We start from the raw sequence: 25,474 nt of genomic DNA, 5'->3' as shown, positions 1-25,474 counted from the left end.
TAAAAAAACTTTCATCTCTCCCACCGTTACATTTTTCCACTTCACAGTTTTCTGCGAGGACTTGTATCTGCCTTCGTTCTGCATTCGATACAAATTGGTCTCATTACACATCATTTCGAGAAGATCATCCCCAAAAAACATTTTTGCCACTTCTAAAACACATTCACAATTATCAGGAGCATTGATGATTCCTGCCACTCCCTGAAAATCTTCCAAACTTCTTGGAAGGTCAATTTTATTCCATGTCACCGAGGTGTTTTTCACTAAGCTACCATCGCTATCACTTGCATCCGAGTCACTATCATCAGTGTAAACTAACTGTGCAGCTTTTCTTTCATGTTGTCTTCCACCAATATCAAAACCAATTTCACTATCTGAGCTCTCACACTCGTCTACACAATCATCTGGCACGTCTGATAATGCATCCACACAAAGTTCTTCATATATATCCTTCTCCGTCATTCCACAAGCACCACCACTAGTTGACGCCATTACTATGAATAAGGTCGTATTGTTTTTGGAGAAATTTTTCGGTTGACAAGATACGCAGGAATTATTGCTGGAAATTAATGAAATTTACGAAGGCTACGTATACGTGCACTTTCATAGGGTAAACGTACACCAACTTTCATCCAAGGAAATGATTCCTCACTGAACTACGTGACTTCAATTCTCTAACGAAGAGAGTAAAGAACACAAGAACGTCCCAAAGAAGACTAATATGCATTCTTAGCAAAGGGAAACATTAGAGACTAAGAAAGATAAGCGTTGCGGCCATCTGGTCCTTTTCTATCAAGGACCGAAAGATAGGGTCCCGCTGGAATGACCCTCATAGTCCTTGGCCCTCGAGACTCGTTGATGTGTTTACGTTGAGCGCTGGAGATAGGATGTCTTGTGAGAATCCAGACCATGGCGCGTGTGAAAGACAGCCGAATGCACCCAGAGGTAAAATATACATTATTCACTTTGCACCATTCATTATAATGTATGGCGCAGAGTAGGCGATGAGAGAATTACCGACAATAGATTTTGTTGGAGCCAAAAGAAAAGGACCGAAGAAATCCAACCAAAATTATTCCTTATCATCTAAAATATAATAATTCGTAATTTCAGAACATTGTAGAATTTAAAGAGTTGCTGTTATAGAAAAATGAATGTTTGATCGGGTTTTATTCATACGTTACGGCTTAGTGACATTCTGATCCTATGCATTAGTTAACTCTAAAAGTGGATTACGTTCATCAAAAAAATATTAATAAATTTATAATTTGAATGGTATAAAACTAATCTAAATCAATGAAAGCACATTCTGAAATACACCAGAAGCAAATGTGAACATAAGTAACAAATATTAAAAGAAGCAGAGTAAATTTTATTATCACATGCGAAAACACGGAAATCTCCGTGGCCGGTCCTCAGCGTTCGGCACGCAAAACACGGAGATCTCCATGAGCGGTCCGCAACGTGTTAAAATGGGGTTTGAATTCTGAAATTGAGTTTTCAACGGGCTGTACCCAATGCAAGGAGGGAGCCTAGTGGGGGAATCAACTGAAGGCATGATCTAGGCCCAGTCAAGAAGGTTTTTAGTATTTATGGAATCAAAAAAAAAGTGAACACTTGCCTGGAGGATCAACCAAAATCCAGTTAACAAGTCCGTTGCAAGTAATGAGGGGTAATCCAGGGGTTCAAACCCCCCAAAATGTTCAGGAGATGTGGCCTCAAGTGTTCTCCGACCAAATTTAACCGCCCCAATAATGTATCCATTCGATTCAAAAACCTCTCCAAATTTTTTCTCTGGCTGTAGAATTTTCAGTTTACATTATCTAATGTTGAGGTTTTTCTTACCTAGCCTCCTATCTGTTGACATGGCGTGTACTGAATGTATTAATACTGATGGAACTTCTTTTATTTGGTTCTTATGAGGCAAATTCTATAAAATATGTATGATTTACTATATAATCTATACATATTCAACTACCTATTTTTCCTGATGATTTTTCCTGCTTGTTGAAGTTGTAAAAAAATCAAACTACTCAAGAATCACTTGGTGGTAATTATGTATATTCTATTAGATAATTTTCAATCTTTGGTTTTTGATAACTTGTAAAATAGCCAGTACTAAATATTAATGTATTAGTACAGTAATAAATATTAATGTGAAAGCACAAAGTTCTTCTTTTTAATTTAATTATGAATCGCTTTCACCAAGTTACGCCTCAAACAATCAATTTTAGCCAGTACATATTTTAATTAACAGCTTGTCTGCTGAATATTAGGCACACATGTAGTAATCCTTCCAATGTCAGCATGATTAACCTGATCAAAATATTTTTCTTGATCAGCCTTTCTTGATTATGATAGGCATTCATGACTGAGGAAAATTTTATTCCAGAACCGAGTAAACCATTACATCTGAAGGCATTCTCCAACTCAAGCCATGAGCTTATAATTCAATGGATGCCACCCCAGTCTCCAAATGGCAATCTAACCCACTATAAAATCATTGGGACGTGGGAGAAGGATGACCCTGAACTCCTGGAGCAAAGAGATTACTGTGTAGAGCGTGAGTACCTAATGTTTTGCTACTTATATTGACATTAATTTTAATATACATAAATGGTTTCCCAGGGTTAAAATTTTTAAAATCTGGTTAATTTTGAGAGCTATTTAAATGGAAAAAAAATGCTTTGAGTTACATTTTTATGGCAATTAACAATGGTGTATTATGTGCTTCTAATCAATGGCATGTGTTCTGCAGATATACGATGAGGAATTCAAAATTTTATATCATGTATCACATAATTTGCTTGCTGAGACAAATCAGAGTTCTGCATATTTGTAGGTAAAGATAGTAGTTATTGAATAAGGTGTTGGTTGCGTGCTTAGAGCAGAATCAAATTAACCCATTTGCATCTATTGCCTGGGATTTAAATCGACCCCAAACACTGCTGATGTTTAAATAATTTGAACAAATTTGTAGTGCTGGTTTAAATAAGACATTTAATAGTGTATTTGTTGCCTGATTTTGACCAAATTTTGATATGTTGTTCAGAGTACGCTGCTCTTACATTTGGTTGAAGTATAAATATTTCTTAGGTGATTTACTATGGAAATTGTTTTCTAAGTAGCGACCAGATGGCAGCAACTATCACATACACTATCTGGCCAAAAACCTACAAAAAAACTTGTGAGATAGCTGCAGAATCAACTGATAGATATCACTGCATTCTATGTACTGGTACGCTTGTGGTGTTCGTGACCAGCTTCAGGCCACATACTATCATGCTTGTGGATGGAAATTGGTTAAGCGAACATCCAAAGTCAAATGATTTGGGAGAACTGAGGAAATTTTGAATTTCCATTCCAATGTATCACATATTATGTGGTCACAAAACATGTTGTATTTGCATTTCATAAAGTTGGTAGAAAGTATTCGTCTGTTTGTGATTAGGAAGTTTGTAAGCATTGGAAGTCATATATTTTTAGCTCATGCCAAAATTAGCTCTTTAAATGTGCTGGAAAGCTTGTGCAGAATTCCATATCAACAACTTCATTGCCTTATTTGCATGGCTTTCCTGGTGAAATACGAAATATTGATATTTTGTAAAGTAGTGTTTAACCCTTTTGGAATCTTGATTAGGTATTATTATTTTTATGAATTTATTTTTACTGTTGCCACTTTTTCCTTGCATCTTGTTCTACTGAGGTACATTATTTAATTGAAATTACTATAAGTTTCTCATACAATTTAAAAGAGTTTAAGCTCTCTTTTACTCAGAGATTCAATTTTATTTACAGCTCTCACCTTGCCAGATAAAAAGCCTGTGGTTATTATTCCGGAGGAGGATAAGAAAGCTGATAAAGATACGTGTGCTTGTGATGAGAAAAACAAAAAAATAAACAAGCAAAAAGAGAAAGAGGTTCAGTTCCAGATACACTTTGAAAATTTTTTGCACAATAAAGTTTATGTTAAGAGGTAAGAGACGATTTAAAATTGTTATATTTCACCTGAATGTTTACCTAGAAATTTATCTGTATGTATTCCATTGACTTTTCCTACATTAATGTCTGTATTCTCTTTCTCTTGCAGGAATGACAGGTTAAGGCGTGACATCAGGGATTTCGCAGAGGATGGAGATTTAAGATCAGGTTATAGTAACATTCAGTTGTTGAAAGAGAAAGACTACCTATCAAACCGCGATGTCCTGAGTTACGGTGATGATGACATTTCTAATACTTCTCCCTCACCACCGTTCAGCCAGCCTCATCCTGGTAAGTGGTAAACTTGTCTCTGTTCAATTTTATACTAGCCATGATGTGTAACTTCAAATCATTACATTGCCCTGGAGCAGTGGCATGACTATGGGGGGAAGAGGGGATAGAACCTGCAACGCACACACGTCACGAGAAATGAATTGACGAGAATTAGGCGGTTAGGAGTGAAAAATAACAAAACAATAGGGTTGATTTCCAACAGTATAAATACATTTAATGTACGAAGTAAGCTATAGGTACACAATACATACATATAATGCTAAATTGCCTGAGGTTAATGTACTCTTGAAGTTGGGAAGATGCCAGGCACGAGGAGTTCCTTCCTTGTCCGAGGTCAGAATCAGAGTGACCGAGCCAGCTGGCTTACAGCCGAGCCGCGGCGCTCGAAGCAAGCGTGAGAGGGGAGGTGAAAGCAGAAGAGGGGAGACAGGTTTTATTCTGACGTTTCACCTTACAATTGGAGAGGTGGTGGCGGAAAGTAATAGAAGTTCACGCATGGCATAAAGAGGCCGACACCGTTGATGAATTCACTATAAATTTGGAGGACTTCACTAGACGCAAGAATCAAGCGGCACGCGTGAATCAAGCAGGCATGACGCACTCCAGCGCTTCGCGAGAGTGGCACTCAGGCACTCGCGAATCGTCTCCTCGTGATGAAGTCTCGGAGGGATTGAGTCTCGGAGGGATTGAGACTCGGAGGGATTGAGACTCGGAGGGATTGAGAAAGTGCCCATTATGGCACAATCCCCCCCAAAATCTCAGAGAAATAAGAAAGTTATTTAAAAATATTGTTTACTTTTGAAATTTAACAACTGCTTCTGCTTAAAGTTAAATTTTTAGTGCCAAAATGATGTAAGATGTAAAATGTAAAAAATCAAGGCATATCATTTTTCAAAAATTTTCCCGGACCCCCCTTTGCCTGAGGGGGTGGGGGCACTCACCCCAGGCCCACATCCCATACCCCCCCCCCCCCCCAAAGCATGTTCCTTGTTACGCGACTGCTCTGTTGTATTAGGAAAGAGGAAGATTAGGGTTGAAAAATTTTGATCCACTGTCAATTTCTATCATTTATTTTCTAAAGTCCTCTGATTTTTTTTTATATGCTGTATTTAAATATATCTACTCTGGAAACAAGTGGCAGTTATTACCTCTCACTCCCATCTCTCAAAATGGTGTATGGAAAGCTGAGTTTGAAGCTATGTCCTTTATCATATTTTTGATCCACCTCAGCTCAATAAGTACAGGTTGCACATTTGAAAGAAAAGTGTATTTGTGGTAAAATATTTGTAATATATGAAACGCATACATCAAAATGAATGTAAAATCATCTTGCAAGTTTTCAATTGTAATTGTTATTTAGCTCGGTTCCAGTTTACAGTCATAATACAATGTGTAGACAATGCTTAAGGTTTAGCAAGTAGCATGGAAAACCAATAAATACATTATTTTTAGCTTTCAAAAGATGTTTTGCTGTTTTATTCTTACGTTTTGTATTTTTAGAATGTAGTTCATTGGTAAAATTGTAATACTTGCTCATCAATTGTATCCTTATTTTTCTTTCAGACATAGAACTGAATGTTGTTGGTATCAAACACGTTCTTAGAGAACTTCGCAACTTTGCTGAGTATACCATTGCTGTGCAAGCATGTAGAGAAACGACGGAAAAGGAGAAGATAAATTTATCTTACGTGAAGTACTGCAGTACCAAAAGTATTGTTACAGCAAGGACTCTTAAACTTGGTAATTAAAAAATAAATCCTTACTAGTTTTATCTCTTATTTTATGTAAAATGAATGTATGTCATCATTTCATTCGCATTCTTTAACCATAGATGGTGCTGATGACATTGATTCCAAGTCGCTAGCCATTGACGTCTTTAATGAAACTGCCGGCTCAGTTAGACTTAGGTGGAAAGAACCAGAGAGGCCTAATGGAATCATAGTTACCTACCAAATAGAGTATCGCCGAGTGGATATTGAGAATGTAAGTATTATTGTACAATGTTACACTCATTTAAATATGATTTTATCTTTACTTTGAAGGACTAATTTTTTTGTGAACCCAAACCTTTTTACTGAAAGGTAGCCTACCTCTGTAATGGTTGATTTTTTTGAGTAGCTTAAAGTGGCTAGTGATTTTATTGACAATAAAATCCAGAAATTAAACTTTGAGGGCTTACAGAAAAGGAAGCATTATCAGATCCTATGTTTTTCATATCCAATTGCTCTGAAAGAGCCTAAAAGTAAAAAACTACTCCCAATCCTTTTGCTCCATGTAGCATGATCTCCTTCGACATTTATAGACTTTATTTGGTAAAATCTCAATTAGGTAGGTTGGTTCTCTAGTTAAACTCAACAGTCTCATAATTCTAATTAAGACTGCATCTTTCACCTCTTGAAGTTCTTAACCCTTTCGCGCTCGCTCGCGGACGTCGGGTGGAGGCGACGGACATTTTCATACGCAGAGCACCTGACGTCGGGTATAGCTGTCGTGGATTTTTTAATGCAGACGACCGGACGTCGGCTCTGGCCGACGCGAGGGAAGGGAAGTGACCGCTGAAGTAGCAATTGCCTGATGCATTCAGGCCCGGCCTGAGACCCATCTTAGCAAGTCCTTAGGGTCACTCCTAGGCAATAATGCCCTACCTTCCCACTCATTTATGACCATCCTCACCGCAGGAATCATTGCATAGTAGTTACGTTTTCAATAGATTTTTCAGTGATATGTTTTATTGCATACTACTATGTTTTTATACTTTGAAATGAATTCTTCGTTTTGTTCTGTGCCCAAGCAATTTTTAAACGGAATTTTAGCATTAAAAATAATGGTCTTCCGGACTTATAGTCTTATTACCTTATATTTACTAACTTTTTTGTTATTAACCCTAGAAACCCGTTTAAAATTCCACAATGCTTAAAAAAAACATTAGTAATTCTTTTAGAAGAGTAAATCATTTAAAATCAACTGCAATGTTTGCTTGAAAAAAACACTGGTAACGCAATAAGTTGACCGTGGATTCGTGCTATGAAAGGGTTAGAGGGTGAAATCCAGTGGCCGGGGTAAGCAACGTTTTTCGTTTGTAGGCGCCAGCAGGAAAGGATTAAAACTGATAAAAATATTTTGCTTGATTTTTTGCTTTCCATGAAAATTAATTTTAAAGGTAAAAATTGAGCTGGGTCCCAAATCATAGGGATGAAAATACCCTGGCAACTCACCCCTATAAAAGAGCTCCATATAGAGGTTAAAATATTCTTATGCTACTCGTAGCATGAAAACTTTTTTCTATTGTAGGCACCAGCAGGAATGGGTTAAGACAGATAAAAATGTTTTGCTTGAATTTTTGCTTTCCATGAAAATTGATTTAAAAGGTAAAAATTTTTTCATGATTGTTGATGCTGTCAAGGAGTTTTCAACTGTTAATGTGCTTCTATGGTATGTGTTTTGTTGATAAAGACTTTTGAAGCAATGCATTTCATGCTTTAATCTCTGTGAAAGTTAGTTCTTTGAGCAATACCCTCATAAAAAAGCATGAGATCTGAATAAGAAACTCAGAAATGCCTTAAGACCTGGTTACACGGTACATTAACACGTACAAGTTAATGTACGTTTGCGTGAATGATTTTGGTGGACCGGAACGGAACATGTACGAATGCATGAACCAAATTAGAACAGGTTCTATTTTCCGTTCATGCATTCGCACAAGTTGGGTGGTTACACGGTACATTTTCGTGCTCATTCACGCGTTCATACATTTAGACATTAACCCGTACGTGTTAATGTATCGTGTAACCAGGCCTTTAGAATCAGTGAATTTTTTAAATAAATACCGGAGAATAGAGTGAAGCTTAATGAGATGAAGTTCTGAGGGTATTTCTTTCCTGAGATAAATATATATCCCTCAATGATGAACTTACAATTTGGATTGTTAATACAGTTGATACTTGGTTTAAAGAGTGCTTTTTATCCCCAATGTTTATTTAGTGCTCAATGTGTCTTTCGGTGCAGGGTGAAGCCCCTCAATTTCCATATTCACCTTTATTGCATCTTTTATTTTGTATCAAAACCTATTCACATAGTAATAAGATATGCTTATGAGTTGAATTGCATATGTATTTGTATATAATTTTGCGAATGAAGTACCTATTGCAAAACAATAATTGGCACTCATTTCCAAAATCCGCACTTCCGTGGCTGCTTGTCACACAATTTGTTGCGAAATGATCATGGAACGAGCCTTTACCGTATCACAAGAAGATGCTTTTAAAGCTAAGACTATCTTGGAAGTGAACATACATATTGCGAGTTGCCTTAGACCCATCAGTTCCCATAACGTGCATGGATCCATCAGTTATAATATAGTAACCTAGACACATAAGGTAGCAAGCACATTGTGTCATGTACTATACATTAAAAATTCGTTAAATCATATATTTCAAGCTTTCTTTATAATTAATTACAAACTTCAATGTATATGTAAACAATGAGATAATGGCAAAAATTGTGCTGTATTTACTAACAATATAGCCATTCTAAAGTGGGATACATTGTGCTATAGGTGAGCCGGTTTCCAGAAATTTATTTATGGTGGGAATTCATTTTGTAGGGATATTCTCTGGGGCGAGGGATTCATGTTTTAAAAAACTTTATCAGTGGGGAGAGAGTGAGAATAGTACATTATACTCTCTCACCCACCTCTCCTTTAGTTCACATGGTCTTGGCTGTTAGGTACTAAGTTCAAAGTGAGGATGCATTATTGGTCAAGTATTTATATTCTAAATTAATGTGATTTTCAGTACAAACCTGTGGTGGAATGCATAACTAGGAGGCATTATCAAGAGAATGGTAATTCATACACGCTGAAAAATCTTCAACCTGGGAAATACAAATTGAGATTGAGAGCAACATCACTTGCTGGGAATGGCGCTTACACAAAAATGGAAGAGTTTGACATTAAGGTGGGAATTATTGTAATTCTGAGTAATTTTTGTTTAAATTTTAATCTAATGACTCTATTCACATTTCCTATTTTATACCAAACTGCAAAAGTGTTTATTTGATGTTCAATCAGTTTCACTGCTTAAAGTGGCATCTTCAGGCACAAAAGTAATAACTGGAGGATTTAATTCTCTATTGCCAGTTTCTGGAGTAATGTTATTTATGATTTGAATTCGGGTCATAGTAATAAATAAAGTGAGATTATGTTCATGTAAACTTGATCCTGAAGCCAAATTTTTTCTTTCTTGAAAAAACAATTAAGTAATGTTTGAAATACCCTTCATCCGTAATTCATTTATAAATTACGAAGTTGATAATTACATAGTTGTATGCATTTATTTTCATTCCTTTTTAAAACCATGATTGTATGAATTAATGGTTGTTCTCTTTGTTTTGAAAAGTTAATATTTTCTTTTGCAGGAGTCAACTTCTAGTCCAGTTGAGGATAAACTGGTATATGTCATAACTGGTGCTTTTATTTCTATTACTCTGACCGTAATAATTATGATTCTCTTCAAGAGAAAATTTGGCACCAAAGTTCCAAATATGAAACTGATTGCCTCTGTTAATCCTGAGTATGTGAGTGCTGGTGAGTCTAATCATTATTTATTGTTTTAATTAATAAACTGCAATTATGGAACAATTGAAGTATCAGAACTATGTAACTAATTTTACAATAAAATTGTCCGAATAATGGTTCTTATGCTCTACCTATCTCAACAGATTATATTGTATTGGTACCGCTTTTTCAACATTAGCAGTAATATCAAATTTCGATACATAAGGTTATTTTTTGGCATTACTTTACAACATTTAAAGTGTTATCGAATTTTAATCGCCAAAGTCAGATATGAATGATATCACTTTTATATCATCTAAGGAAGGTTGATGTATGTCAACATGTAGAAGCCTAATGCTGTAATGGTTGATTTTTTTGAGTAGCTTAAAATGGCTAGTGATTTTATTGACAATAAGCTCAAAAAATTAAACTGTGAGGGCTTACATAAAAGGAAGCATTAGCAGATTAAATGTTCTTCACATCCATTTGCTCTGAAGGAGTCTAAAAGTAAAAAACTACTCCTAATCCCTCTGGCTCCATATAGCCTGATCTCTTTTGGCATTTATAGCCTTCATTTGGTAAAATCTCAATTAGGTAGGTTCTATATGACTTCTATATAGAAATGATGTTAGTGACTTAAAATTGATATCTTTTAGGTATATGAATGATGTATGATTTTGTGTAGGATTTGTTTTCCTTCTCCAAGAAATGGGAAATTAATATTTTTTTCAATTTTCTTTCTTTTCAGTATACATACCAGATGAGTGGGAGGTGGCTAGGAAGAAGATTGAGTTGTTGAGAGAGCTGGGTCAAGGGTCGTTTGGCATGGTCTACGAAGGAATAGCTAGAGATGTTGTGGAAGGGAAGCCAGAAATAAGATGTGCCATCAAGACAGTCAATGAGCATGCAACTGATAGGGAGAGAATAGAATTCTTGAATGAAGCATCTGTGATGAAGTAAGTTGTTACTTAATTCTTTCTCAATACATTGCAATCTTTTTATGTTTCAGTCATCGTTTTTAGGTTCCCAATCGGTTGATTGATTTCTTATGACAGTGGTAAAGCCAGGATTTTGAAATGATTTTAAAGTAATGATTTTGAAATTAAGATTAAAGAAATGATTTTTGGTGAAGCCAGGATTTACCTGAGATTTTGGGGTGCATGGAAAACATCACAGGGCAAAGAGGGGCCCTCCCCCGTAAAATTGTGGGATTTTTAGTGTTGAAAACGTTTAGGATTTGTTTGTTTAGGATTAAACAACTATAAATATTATCATTTTATTTATTGAGGACATCTTACTCATTTTTAGGGCCAACTTTAAAGAGTTAAATTGTAATTCGTAAAACCACCCCAATGGCTGAGCCACTGTCTGATGATGTTTTGTTGGCAATTCCACCCATCTTCAGGTCAAGTTATTTCTCAAGTCACTTCTTGCCTGCAGATGCTGGCGTGAATGCTGGCAAAACTGTCATCATTAAAACATCAATTGATGCGTTTAAAACTCAGAAACCGTGATAGTGTATTATACTAAGCACTGCTGAAGCCTTCACAAGAATTTAATGTTCTGATAATTTTTTTAATCACAACTTTTTATTGAGTCCGTGAGATGATGATTAATTTGGGATTAGTTTGTCAATTTTGGATGTGAATGACATGTAAAGTGCATCCATTAATCTCTCCTTATTTATTTCCCAGAGCTTTCAATACTCATCATGTGGTACAGTTGCTGGGAGTTGTTTCTCAAGGACAACCAACTCTAGTGGTCATGGAGTTAATGGCTAATGGAGATTTGAAGACATATTTACGATCTCATAGGCCAGATGCTGGAGTCGACCACGGAAAACAACCTCCTACCCTTAAGGTATTTACTTTAATTTAAGAAGTTAGACTCAGGTTACATTATTTAATGACTGGTAGCCTGCCATAATTACAAGGTTTGAAGTGTATATGGACCATTCTAATTGAGGTTGCCCTAAAACTATACCATTGCTGTCGAAAACTATCTAACACTAACTATTCAGTGAAAACTCAATAAAATGATACTCCACCATGCCAAATTAAACCTTGCTTTGGCAGATTATCATCTTATTGGGGATAGATCAAATAATGCCCATGAAACCTATGGTGGATGCCTTTTTATGAGCCAGGTTTGTTAATTGGTGGAAATATTTCCATTACATAAACTTATGGGTAAATACTGGAAGAAATGGAAAAGTTTTTAGAGCATTTCATATCCTCTCTTTATTTACGCATTAATTTTCAAGATTGTAACTCCATGATGCCTCCTAAGCACACAAAAAAATTATCACAATTCTCGGTTTCATTCCAATGTACAACCAGCCAAGTTGCTTTTAACTATATAAGTATGTGGTGCATTTACTCAACCATTCCATTATTTTAATTTGTATCACGTAAAATTCAACCATGATTAAATAATCAGAAATTGATCATGGTTATTCCTAGCCTTTACCATTTCCTTTGGTTCTTAATTTTTATGATTGAGGCAATCGCATATCATTTATACCGTTTGCAATAGTGTATCATATTTGTTTTGGTGGATGAAAAGAAGCAGAGGAATGAGATCTTGCCTCAGAAGATGCTTTCTCTCGTTTCATATGTTTCGAAGTATTATCCACATTGAAAAAAAAACTGAGCAGGTAAAGAACACCACTGAAATAGAGGTTGTTTCAAAATGTTCTTTTTGAAATTTATCGAGTCTTTAAAGTACTGGTGAGGGTAAGCATGACCCTGTAATGGCGTGAATACAATTTTAGTATCTCATAAAGGAATACATTTTAGTATCTCATACAATTTAAGTATTTCATAAAAAAATAAATTTCTAGACGTTAGAAGTAATATCACACTCATTTAGGCTATTTGGACTAAGTAATCCAAAGAAAGTCTCAAAAAATGGCAAAACACAGCATGCATGAAGTGTGTGGCCCTAATAACCGTTATGAGGCATTAAAGTAGTTAACTTTGACTGAAAATAGTTGATTATTGGTATAAAATCGTGGTCACAAATTGTTGTACAGTAATAGGGCAGAGTGCCCCATGGCCTCCAAATAAACCTCTAATCAATATGAGGCGATTTGGTGTGCTTCAAAGTAGCTTCTTATGTTTTTCTCAAATTCCTCAAAAACTAAGACCTCCCATAGAACAATTCCCATTACAAAATTAAACTGGATAAAATTTGCTGCAAAGGATAGGTCCATATCATTTTTTCTGTTGAATGAATAGTTTACTAAATGCGTTTAGGAAATAGATTTCAAAATTTATGAAAAATATCATTTGTGGTTGATATTTAATCAACAGTTTTTTTTCCAATTTAAATTAAAACTAATGGTATAAACACATAAGTATTGAAATTAATGAGTATATGTATGAGTTTCTCTGTTAGGAGGAAATAAATTCTGCCAATTTTACCTTATTCAACATACACCCTTAAGTACATACATATTTCTTGTTGTATCCATCCAGGTGCTCTTTTTATAGGAGTAAATATAAACCCTTATGAAAAAATTGTATAAGGTGTACACAATTTTTTCATATTTTAGTTAACAGAATTCTTGTATTATCAAGTATTGTGTGAAGAATAAATTTGTTTGTTAATGCCAGTGTGCACATTACCAAATTATTTTGCCATTATGCTGAATTTTTTTACTAATAATACTCCCTTTACCTTTTCCACAGCGTATCCTGCAGATGGCTATTGAAATTGCTGATGGAATGGCCTACCTTGCTGCCAAGAAGTTTGTTCACAGAGATCTTGCTGCCAGGAATTGTATGGTGGCGGATGATCTTACTGTAAAAATAGGAGATTTTGGAATGACCAGAGATATTTATGAGACTGATTATTATAGAAAAGGTAAATACATATTGTGCATCTTGCCTGCCTATTTTAGTGAATAGGCACTCTTGTGTACTGCCAAGATAAATTTAATGAAATGTACCCAGCCTCATTTTTTTTATTGAGAAATTCCTTTGGATGTATGTGTGCTATTATATCTGTCACTTGACAAAGAAGGGTTATAGTATGAAACCCTAATAGTAGACTGATAAAAGAGTAATTAGCATAAAATGTTAACTATACGCTGATAATTAACATTTGAATTTTTGAATAGGGACAGTGGGTGGACTACCCACTTAAATACTTTTGGTTTTGCCATTGATAGTCATCAGAGGACATCACTTTTAATTATTAATATTGCTTTTTTATGTACTAGTCCTGTTTCAAATAGTATTAGAATTTTCTTTAAAATATTAAGAGTTATAATGAACAATTTGGTGTCAATGATGAGAAATTCCTGATTAAAAGCAAAATTCCACAATTTTTCTTGGTTTTTCCCCCTTGTTCTGGTGGAATTACCATATTGTAAATAATTCCCAGTAGGTAAAGACCATGTAATGAGATATTAATGATGTTCTGGCGAGTAGAAGATTTTTGGCACCATGTCCCAGGTGTAAATTTAAGTCGTATCTCAGTCCATATTTTCATCCGCGTTTTGTCTTCTCAGGAACCAAAGGACTGCTGCCCGTTAGATGGATGGCACCAGAGAGCTTGAAGGATGGTGTTTTTACAAGCTTCTCTGATGTTTGGAGTTATGGTGTTGTTTTGTGGGAAATGGCAACCTTGGCATCTCAACCTTATCAAGTAAGTGCTCTGAATTCCGTTTTTTATATCCATCATTTTCCACTCACTTGGTCATTTTCACCATTAATGATAAAACTAAGTACATAATTTGTAATAACCTCGTAATCACTGTGCCATATGAATATGCCATAGTGTGGTGAATCCCATTATGCAAGTCTGAAATAAATTAATGGAAAATACAACATTTAGTTATTCAATCATGACTAGTAAAAGGTCATACATAACCTCTTTTTGCTCATATAAATTACATATATTAGTTTTTTGTGCTGAATTGCCTGTTTGCTTTTTAGGCCATTTTACTCTGGGCATGTCATTGCACAGGTTAGAATTGATAAACATGTTGAAATTGCAAGCTTGGAATTAGAGCAGGGACTGCTGCTTTCTGACATTCTCGCATGTGTTCACGCAAATCACCTCTTTACATGACGTAATTGCTATTACGCCTTCGTACATACATCAGATTGCGCAATCAGGTGCCCCATGTAAAGCTACTGCATGTATATTATTAACTGTGTATTAACCCTTGGGCTGCGGGAGCTCATAATTTTAGCTGCAAGCCAGTGCAGAAGAGACCCGTGTGCAGGAGGCACCCCCTGCCCTAAGGGCTGAATTAAGCCCCTTGGCAGTCCTTATGGTGAGGGAAAGTGCCCAAGTGTAAGATATCCATGTAGCAATAAAAATTTTGAGTAAATGCTGCAGTCAGCGTGAAAAACTTAAAATAATGTTCCTGCGCTCTAAGGGTTAATATGAAGTCAGCAACTGAAAAAAAAACAAATTCAAAGTTTTGACGTTAACCATTCATTATTTTTTGCAGGGGCTGTCCAATGATCAAGTTCTAAGGTATGTTATTGATGGAGGAGTAATGGAGAGACCAGAGAACTGCCCAGACAAACTGTACGAACTCATGCGTATTTGCTGGCAACACAAGCCCGTCCACCGTCCAACTTTCCTCACCCTCGTCTCCATGCTGGAAACTGACGCCAGCCCTTCGTTTCTCCACGTGTCCTTCTATCACAGTCAAGAGGCAGAAGAACTCAGGAGCCATGATACTGCCCTAGCTGTGCCGCGAGCTGCCTGTATACCTATCCAGGGAGCTCGCATTGCTGAAATCGAGGATGATGACGATGAGGAAGAAGAAGTGGGTGTCGTTCAGACCCCTACAACCCCTCTGAGACTGACGAGAGACGTGGAAGACTTTTCCGTCGGAGGCGATTCCGGGAGCGACGTGTCGATGGATGAGGAAGGGGGTGAGCAGGAGGAGGGGGACAGGGAGGGGAGGAAAGAATTTTCACACCGCTCGGAGCGCAAAGGGAGCGGAGATGAAGGCGGCGCCAAGATGCACGGAGGCAGTGGGAGCTCATCGGGACGGTGGGCTTCGATGGGAGGTGACGGCTCGAAAGGCATGAGTGTGTACTCGAGTGACAGTAGCAAGGGAAGCAAGGTGAGCAACGGAAGTGCCGCCGCAAACGGATACGTCATGGGCCGTCACAATTCTTTCGGTGTCCTGAAGACTACAGAGTGCTGAGTGAGGCTTGGCCAAAGCGATTAGTCAAAGCAAATAAGTTAATGGATTCGTTTGAGGTGTTTTTTTGAGATTATTCTCATTCTGGACAGTGAAAAAAGCCCCTCTCTCAACCCTATTTCTCCCCTGAAGTAACTCATGTGAGTGATTTAATCTGGACATGTGCATCCGTTTACATCCTCATGAATCCCATAATGAACTGATCAATCCCTCGGAAGGGGGTGCATAAAACACCATTTTGTCATATTGCATGGATGTAAAGGAATGTGAAACACTGTGACTTTATCATTTTAACAAAGTCCCCTTCCACAAAGTTGTCGCTGCTCACTTACAGCCGTCATTTGCCTCTAGTATTAGTGCTGCATACTCTCCGTTCATTTTGAGTCATAAGCATCACGCGAAGGTGATTCCATTCCAGATCAACAAGCATATCAATCTAAGTTATTTTCACTTGTTGAAAGGACAATTTTGCTATCACAACAGTATTGAAATGAGACTAAATGCTCACAAAGTTCCATTGTAAATAATTAATAACTAGGATGTGTACTTGCTGTCTGTTATATTTGAACTTGGTATTAAAATGCGCCATGTCCTCTTATTTATATGTGCTTTTATTTTCAATGTGAACCTGATCTGTTTCTTCTTGGTATCAGCTTGGTGCAATGGCTAGTGTTCTGAATCTAACACTGTTGGTTTAGGTTGGCAATCCTGGGGGCAGATATTCCTGATCTGTATTTGAAGTGTTATGTGGAGAGCAAGTCAAGTTCAGCATTAAGCCGTAGTCTCCTCGGTACCTTTGGTTAAGAGCTGGCCAATGCCAGGTATGTCTCTACCTATCCTTATCGTATGGTGTAAATGACTTTGGCTGTCTAGTGACTCCTCCTACCACCTACCTACTTGCCACTGCTTACAACACCTACCTGTCACTGTTGCTACAGTCAGTATTTTGTATAAGCTAAGACTACCTGAGAATTGTTTAAAAAATTCAGTTTTCCATGTGACATATTTAGACCTGGTTATATCATATAAAATGCTACATTGCCTTTGGGATGCAAATAAGTTAAAGAAATTATCTCATTTTTTTGTTATGTCCAGGGAATCGGATAGGTGTGGTGACAATAGTGTTGGCTTCCCACCCAATGAATTCAAATTCAAATCCCAGTGGTGGCATAGAATTTTCAGATACTACCCAATGCCTGCTTGAGTGTTGTATGGAGGACAATTGAAGAGCAACACTCCGTTCGTCGGATGGGAAGCCGTGGTCTCCTTATTGGCACCTTTCCTTAGGACCCGGCTAATGCCAGGTTTCTCTCTATCCTTCCTTCTACATATATCCTTCCCTCATGATGCAAATGACCTCAACCATCAGTCGCCTCCTCCAAATACCATACCTTAGTAGGTCCATTTAAGCCTTCTGGCTTTCAGAGTTGGACTCGGATGGATTTTGGGGGGCCAAAGAAGGGAAGTTAACTCTTGGGGAGTGCCGGTAGATAGCAATGTGTTAGCAAGTGTAGGAAGGTGCTAATGAAGCTAGTGAGTGAAATTTCTGATGAAGGTTTTTGCAGCCTCGCACTGAACCACTGGGTTGTTTTTCTGGATTCTTGCGTGTTCTGCACACGGTGATGGTGACATTCATCCTACTATGCTTGGCAACCTGAGGCCAAGCTGAAGAGATGTCTTCGAAATAACATTTATGTGGCTTACAGAGGAAGGATGAGATAGGGTATAAATGAGAATAATCAAAGTGGCAGAGAAATTTATTAGATACACATTGAGTTGAAGTATAAAAAAACACCGATCTCAGAGAAAATCGCAGGAAAAAAGGAGGAGAGAAGAAAGTGAGATGATGGACACAGATCAAGGCAAAAGGAAGAATGGGGAAATAATCAATAGAACATGGCAAGAAAGCAAGAGAAAGTTGGTGGATAAGGCAATGTGAGGAAATTGAAAGGTTTCGGAAGGATAGTGAGGTAGGCTTTGGAAGGCTATATGCCAAGGTAATGTCATTATCAGGCAACAAAAGAGGACAAGCCTTGCCAAAAATTAAGGTTGGGAATGGAAATATTTTAGAAGAATGAAAAGAGGCAGAAAATGGGAAAGGAATACTTTGAGAATCTGTGTGGCTGTCGGCAGTGGCGCAGCAGGGGTTTTTGGGAGATTACTCCCCCCCCCCTCCCAGTGCTCAGCGAAATTTTTAATTTTAATCCATTTGACTTAATTGGATTGTTATTACTTATAGAATAGTGTAAGGATTAGTAAAATATCCCTCAGAAAGCCGTAAAACTCACCATTTTGAACCATTTATCTTAAAATTCTGCAATTAATTAATCTCGCACCTACTGCTCATCCTGGTGGGTATTCCAAACCCACCAGGTATTAGTTACACCTAAACCTCCCCAGCTTTAATAACTAGCTGCGCCCCTGGCTGTCGGAACAGGCCATAAATATAGTGGTGGATGTGGATATCCTCAAACGAGGGATTTTAGATGTGGAATCAGAGAGAGCCCTTGAGATAGTGAAGGATAGAAACATGGTAAGCACTGACCACACACCACCTGAACTTCTGAGGAATGTAAGGAGGGCTAGTGGAATATGGTTTCTTAAACTAGTATTTAGGATTCATAAGGAGGGGCTTTGGCCACAGTATTCCGTGAAGACAGTTCTAATTCTTCTACCAAAAGAGAAGAAAGCTGTAAAATGTGCTGGCTACAGAAAGGTACCCAGCCAAAAATAAACTTCAGGGTGCTTGGATGGTATCTGGGTTTCCTATAGTGATATTTTGTTGCCAATCCTGAAAGGTTAGTGAAAGTTAAATTCATCGTTTCTCATTGGCAGACATGAAATGTAATTGTATTGAGAAGTGGATTGACAGAGAATAGATGCCCTTGTGCTAGTGGTCTCCCCAGTTGAAGTATTAGTCTCAGTTGAAGTGGCAGACGCAGCAAGGGAAAATATTTTGGGGGAAGGAGGGTGCTAAGCCCCCAAAGCTCTCCCTGACTTCAGAACTATGCATAAGCCTAAAATCGCATGTGGGGAAAGTTGTACAGTGATGGTTATTAACGTCCAAATGGAGATGAGGTCTTACAATTATTTGGACAAGATCGCTTCAGATTCAGGAAGGGAAAATCAGTGTGAGATGAAGTAGCAGTAGTGAGGACCGTAGTGAAGAGGAATTTGCAATATAACCAGGACATATGTGCTCTCTTTAGGCATTGAAAAATCATTTGAAAGGGTAGAGTGTGCCAAGTTAATTGACATTCTGAATAAAATAGGTGTAAAGTGTAGGGACAGGCAACTCTTTTGTAACCTGTGCATGGCTCAAACTGTACCAGTCAATGCAGGAGGGAATCAGGGTGGGCAATCATTAGCGAAGGTGTAAGACAAGGCTGTTCACAATCAATCATGCTGTTTAATGTGTGCACAGGAAGAAGGCATGGATGAAATTGTAGTCCTGAGTTAAGGTAGGATTGATGTTTAAATCATTAAGGTTTGATCAGGAGTAGACTAGCCAGTCAGTGAAAGGAATGCAGACACTGGTTCATGTGTTAGATAAAGGGTGCCAGAGATAGGCATTAAGATAAGTCGTTATGAATAGTTAAGAGATTGTAGCATGTAAGGCATCATATATCAGGTCAATAGATATCAGGAGATCATTCTCATCCCTCACCATCAAGATGTAATTCACCTTGTCCTCTATCTCCAAACAGATCTGATCACTAGTGAATTCAAAGGAAGGATTTTTAACGATAACATATTATTACATTTATTACTCAGGTTCCATACGTGAAGACTAGTATGAATAGTTGAAAAAGATCAAATGCCCTTTCACAAATATAACGATATTTGATACCACCGCTTTTTCAAATGTAAACACAAATCACTATCCTACTCACATCATATCAAAATTGATTGCACAACACTAATTTTTCCATCTACATATAACTTTTTCATGAACTTAAAACTGTCAATGAGTAGCACAGACGCCTCATTTTTCAAAAAAAAGTTTGAATAAGAGAGCTAATCGACAGGAAATATTTACCTGGAAAACGTTCATCCGTAGTATTTTATACCTTTACGTGCCTTATTTGCAATCTTTCAACGACAGCACTTGCATGGTAGGCAATCACAATTTGTTAAACCCGTCTGTCTTTCCCGGATGCTCCCTTGGAAGCGCTCTATGGTTTTTTTACGATACCGACGTGTATCGCTTTTGCACCGGTTTTGGTAGCCTTTGCGGCAAAGTATCATGTCGGCTTGTTTACAATGAGATGAGCTCAGAATTGAAGGAAAAAAAGGCATAAATTAACATTGTAGTGGGTTATATGTATTATTTATAATGACTTTATTATGGATAACGATGGAGACCGGAATGAAAAAGTATCCCTGATTCCCATAATGTATTTATTACTTCGTATTGAAGACTTACAGCGCAATCACACAGTTTTTGCTGGCTATTTTTAGTTAATCGGACGCAGAAGACAAGTTTAATAAAGCATAAATATATTTGAAAGGCGCGTCTTCGATTTGTACATTAAAACTTAGCATGGTATCGGGTACATTTACGCACATGAAGCGAGTGACCTTTATGATAAACCTGAAAGTATATATAACTTATATACTTTCAGGCAGGGGCGGATCCAGGATTTCTTTCTGGGAGGGGCACAAGGTTACCTTGTTATACAAAATGAACGAAATGATAATGGGACCGTATTAAAAATCTAGCATATTTTTAAGGGTCTGGGGGGGGCACGTGCCCCCGTGCCCCCCCCCTGGATCCGCCTATGCTTTCAGGTTTATTCCAGGTTAACACAGTGACTTATAATCTTGATTTACGCGCCGCGGGCGACTGCTTGAACAAAGAACGATCGCCTTCCGTCTGAGCGCTGTCATTGAAAAGGAGTACAAACACGACGGGTTTCGGGTCGAAATTGTGCCTCTTCTTTCTAGATGCACCGTGTTATTTGTCAAATGAGGCGTTTGTATTTCTCATCGACAATTTTATCTGTGTCTGTGCGGGGAAAAAGAGTTTTCTAATTTCATGTTGATGTCATCGATGGAATGTTTTGGCTCAAGTATGAAGAAGTGGCTTGATGGTTTAACTTGAGGATATTATCTTGAGAGAATGGAATTTGTTTTCTTTCGAGTAGTCATTGTAGTGTTTACGCATGCAACCTGAGGATCGGGTTCGTATGTATAATTCTACACTTAATATTTCTTGCCTTTAATTTCCATTGAGATATGTTTCGAGAATCCAGGATGCTGTATTTGTCTATTGAAAGGAACGGGATGAACTTCCTGACATCCATCAAGTTCATTACAGCCTCTGCCAATTGGTCGACTCTGTTCCTTTACGTTCAAGTGTAAATATCACAAGATAGCATGATTGTTATGTACTATCGCGTCTCAATGCAGATTCCTGTGGATGAAAATCACTGAATAGGTAAGTGATTACATTCTATATCGGCAGCACGTTTTCCAAAGATTGGGAATTATTATTTAGAGTACTTTACCGGGTTGAAATGGGGGGGGTGCAGGTATATGGTCAACTGCTTTGAAGGACCATTACTTATCGCGTTTTGATGAGTGTGCTACACTTATTTTTAAAAAGTTTTTGATTAGTCTCAGGCCTCAATTTTCTCTTTATCCTATGCTCACCAACACGTACAGGAATGATAGTTCACACTGTGCTTCAATCTTCGTGATGAAGCAAATCGATGGATATTGCGAATTGGGATGAAGGTTTGGAAGGTAAAAATTTACTCTTAAATATTCTTGAACAAGATTTAATCTTCTCTTCTAAAATTGCGATCTTCCACCTCCCTTATGTATTCACCAGTCTATTATTTTCTCTTTATGAGTTGGAATATCTCCATGAATAAGCCAGCCCAGTTGATTGGTTTTGGCCCACAATGGTTTTTCAGTCAGAGTTGAGAAAGATCTTTCTGCTGTAGCCGTTTATATGGGATGAGTAGAGAGAATCAATAATAAGGTTCACATATTGGGGAAAATTTCTGGAGTGCAAAACTGAGAGCATTCTAGAGGTTAGTTTAGTGAAGGGGTTGTGCAAGGGACTTCCATTTTTTTAAATCTCCATCCAGAGCTTGACTTATGCTTTAACATTAAAAAAATAGCTGCTTTCATCCTATGCAAACGCTTGCAGTTGTTTTCGACCATTTCTTTTGCATCATTGATTAAATGCGCGAAGGAAATTTTTGGAGATTTTTCCTCATTCATCTCTCTGATCATTTTGTACCCCTGCTGACTTTTCATTACCATTAGATTGTGATCACTGTTGATGCCCACAATGGGCTAAGTCTTGCATTGCATGTTAGAGGGAAGACTGTTTGGTATGCAAGGAAGAGAATAGGGTTTATAGGTTGAATGAAATAGCAGGACTTATTTTGCATGAAAGAGATAAGTCCAAGTTGGGAGGGATGATAGGCCAGGCTAACTTGGAAAGCACTCTGAGCTCGGCATTGTTCATTATCATCAAATGATGTCAATCTTATGGAAAGATCTTTTCGAATTGGAGTGATTGTGAAAGAAGAATGGGCTCATTCAGCAATTTTATTTCATTGTCAATTGTGACTGAGTTTGAAAAATCTAACTGAATCCTGAAAAAAAAGGCCTGATTATATGGTACATTAGCAGTGGCGCCGACTCCATGGGGCTTATGGGGGCCCGAGCCCCCCCAAAAATTCGTTACAGATGTGAGGAAAATATGTGTCAGGCTTGTCGATTCTCCCCGGAGTGTCCAGATATCAAGATTCGAGTGATCAGGGTTCTGATGTTCATCATATGACTCTTCTAAAATGCATAAAAAACTTAAAATTCACTACTTATAAAATTTACCAGGGCAAGGTCCCCGGTTTGGGCCCCCCAATATTTTTTGTAAGTCGGCACCCCTGTACATTAGCTCGTACAAGTCAATTTCTGAATGCATGAATGCGAAAATGAATGCTAAATTAATGCATTTTGCAACCTCCCAATTTTTGCGAATGCACGTACAGGAAATAGAAACTGTTCTAATTTGATTTGTGGATTCTTACATGCTCCGTTCCGGTTCACCAAAATTGTTCATACAATCAGACATAACTTTTTTTTCATAGAAGGTTCCAGCGAAAGCCTTGCTGCAGGCAAAATTGAATGTGCTTAGTAAACAGTGCGGGGTATACGGTACGAAGATAAATTACAAAAAGATAAAAGCTGTGTCGTATTGCAAAGCTTCGAAAGCGACTAATGCTGGCCAAAATATAGCATAGGTGGGAAAAAATTGAAGAGGCAGTACAATTGAATTATTCAGGCAGCAAATTAGAGGAATACGATCATAGCAGTGATGACATCCGGAAGGAAATAGCACTATCAAATGGGGCACTTTTTAATAGTAAATAGCGAGGGAGAGGATATTTGTGTAAGAGAGTGAAAAAAGGCTGGCAAAGAGCCTTTAGTTGAGCGTTGCGTGTTAAGTAATCCAAATACTATAAAACCTCGAAAATCTCCATTCTTTCGGTGCTACCGCGTCGGTTGTTTCTTGATGACAACAGTTTCGCTGGCACTGCTGCCAGCGTCTTCAGGTACGTAGTGACTATAAAATCTACTTCCGACCACCGATATATGGAGTGCACCCTCCTTACAATTTACCCGTATGGTCACATAAATTGAATCTATACCAGTGGCGGCTTACCCATAAGGACTCTCGGACGCCGCCCCTCCCAAAGATTTGAAAAAGGAAAAAAAATAAATACCCATTCAATTATAATTATACATCTAATTAACCAACGTGTTTTTTCAATCGCATGCATCGAAAATGTAGGAAAAACACGCAGAAATAGCGCGAGAAGTTCGCATTTGTAGCTGCGGGGCGCTGCGCTGGCCAGAACGTCCCAATCCTTCGCCATGCAGTTATATGAAGAGTGGTAGTAGTGGGGGCTGCTGGTGCTGTGATGCCACTCCACGTGACGTCACAGGGACCCAGATGCTTTACGAGTAGTCAGGAGTTTTACATCGTCTGAGATTACCAGTGCATGCATGAGGCACAGAGCTCAGGGAAACGTCTCTTAAATCACCTATTAAAATTGCCTACGGTCGGAAAGTTTCCTTTCTGCAGGGAGTCTACTCCAATTCGTCCTGTTGAGATGTGAGAACGTTTTTACGTTAGTTCTTTGTTAGCTATGTAACAAGTTCTATATTTTTTGTCAATCAACATTATATCTGGTCTATTCTAATATTATTGGCTATAATAATAATTATTATTATTGACAATAGTTTTAAGTGTTTGGATCGGCCAATCGTAGTAAAGTTTAAATGAACTGTTTCGGGGTGGTATTCATAGTATGGGGTCTTGGTATCTATTAACTTGTGTTGGTAGGCCAGTTTTTGATGGATAATTTTTGCAACTTGATTATGTCTATTTAAATAATCTGTATTAGCTAACATCTTACAACAAGATATAATGTGTTGGATTGTTTCTGGCACTTGAAAACATCCCATATATTTGTCATCTGTTATGTTTTTATCACCCGGGATGAACTTTGCATTATTATTAGTATTATTATTATTCAAGCTACAAGTTGGCTATTTTCCAAGTGGTTACAGTTAATATGTAATGAAAGTGGAATAAATGAAAAAACACCACAAAAATAAAACTAAATCAGTGAAATAGAAAAATTTAATACAAGCAATGAAATTAGTTTTCAAAGATAAATTTTTTCACCTCTTCTTGAAAATCTTTATGTTGCTAGGATAAGGCTGAAACAGTTCTGCAGGGAGTCTACTCCAATTCGTCCTGTTGAGATGTGAGAACGTTTTTACGTTAGTTCTTTGTTAGATAGTCCGAAAATAATTCGTAGAGCCCACCTCAATCTCAACGGCGCCCTGTCACTAATCGCCGGCGCGGTTCTGAGACCCCATACCCCAATGCACTTGATAAGACGAACGGTTCAGCGATGTGCCGGATGCATAATGTCTTCGAGCCGGCCGCGGTGCGGCTTGATATGTCTAAAGTACGGAATTAGGTCTGGAGGGACTCAAAATAACCCATAGCCATTTCAAGTCACGGCGCCGCACAGAGGCGAATTTTCCGAAATTCCTGGTCAAAGCCGTAAAAGTGAAGGGCTTCGAAGTTTTTTTTGTTATTGCAACCTAAAACTTGGTACACTGACACGCTATTAGCACGGCTTCCATCTCTATTTATGGTGTCACTGAGTATACACAGCAGTCTCTCTCTAAAAGTTTTGGACGAAAATGAGCAACCATAATTGTCTGAAATAATTAACCTTTGAGCTTACTTAAACGAGAGCTTTAAGCGAGTATCAACAATACAAATGCGCAATTCCACCCATTTAGAGATTAATCGTTTCAAACAGTTATAATAGCAAATTTTCGTAAACCCTTAACTAATTAATGTCCTAAAAATCAAGAGCATTAAATAAAATGTCGAAAAGGCTGGATACCCATGGAAAACCGTATCC

General features: G+C 37.7%; 1 protein-coding gene across 1 annotated transcript in view; it reads left to right on the top strand.

Annotated features, from left to right (window-relative positions):
• Window positions 1–16,602, top strand: part of LOC124164938 (insulin-like peptide receptor) — a 283,928-nt gene extending 267,326 nt beyond the window's left edge. The window contains exons 11-22 of the mRNA XM_046542177.1: window positions 2,393–2,563; window positions 3,799–3,976; window positions 4,091–4,272; window positions 5,839–6,015; window positions 6,107–6,258; window positions 9,069–9,230; window positions 9,691–9,859; window positions 10,578–10,785; window positions 11,524–11,689; window positions 13,522–13,696; window positions 14,346–14,482; window positions 15,297–16,602. Coding sequence (XP_046398133.1) covers window positions 2,393–2,563; window positions 3,799–3,976; window positions 4,091–4,272; window positions 5,839–6,015; window positions 6,107–6,258; window positions 9,069–9,230; window positions 9,691–9,859; window positions 10,578–10,785; window positions 11,524–11,689; window positions 13,522–13,696; window positions 14,346–14,482; window positions 15,297–16,007 — 2,588 coding nt within the window. The 3' untranslated portion in view covers window positions 16,008–16,602. The remainder of the gene's footprint in view (window positions 1–2,392; window positions 2,564–3,798; window positions 3,977–4,090; window positions 4,273–5,838; window positions 6,016–6,106; window positions 6,259–9,068; window positions 9,231–9,690; window positions 9,860–10,577; window positions 10,786–11,523; window positions 11,690–13,521; window positions 13,697–14,345; window positions 14,483–15,296) is intronic.
• Window positions 16,603–25,474: the final 8,872 nt, after the last annotated feature.

The sequence above is a fragment of the Ischnura elegans genome, chromosome 9 (assembly GCF_921293095.1).
Source record: "Ischnura elegans chromosome 9, ioIscEleg1.1, whole genome shotgun sequence".
Taxonomy (NCBI): domain Eukaryota; kingdom Metazoa; phylum Arthropoda; class Insecta; order Odonata; family Coenagrionidae; genus Ischnura; species Ischnura elegans.
Note: the sequence above shows the minus strand (reverse complement) of the source record. Positions and strands in the feature narration are given on the sequence as shown.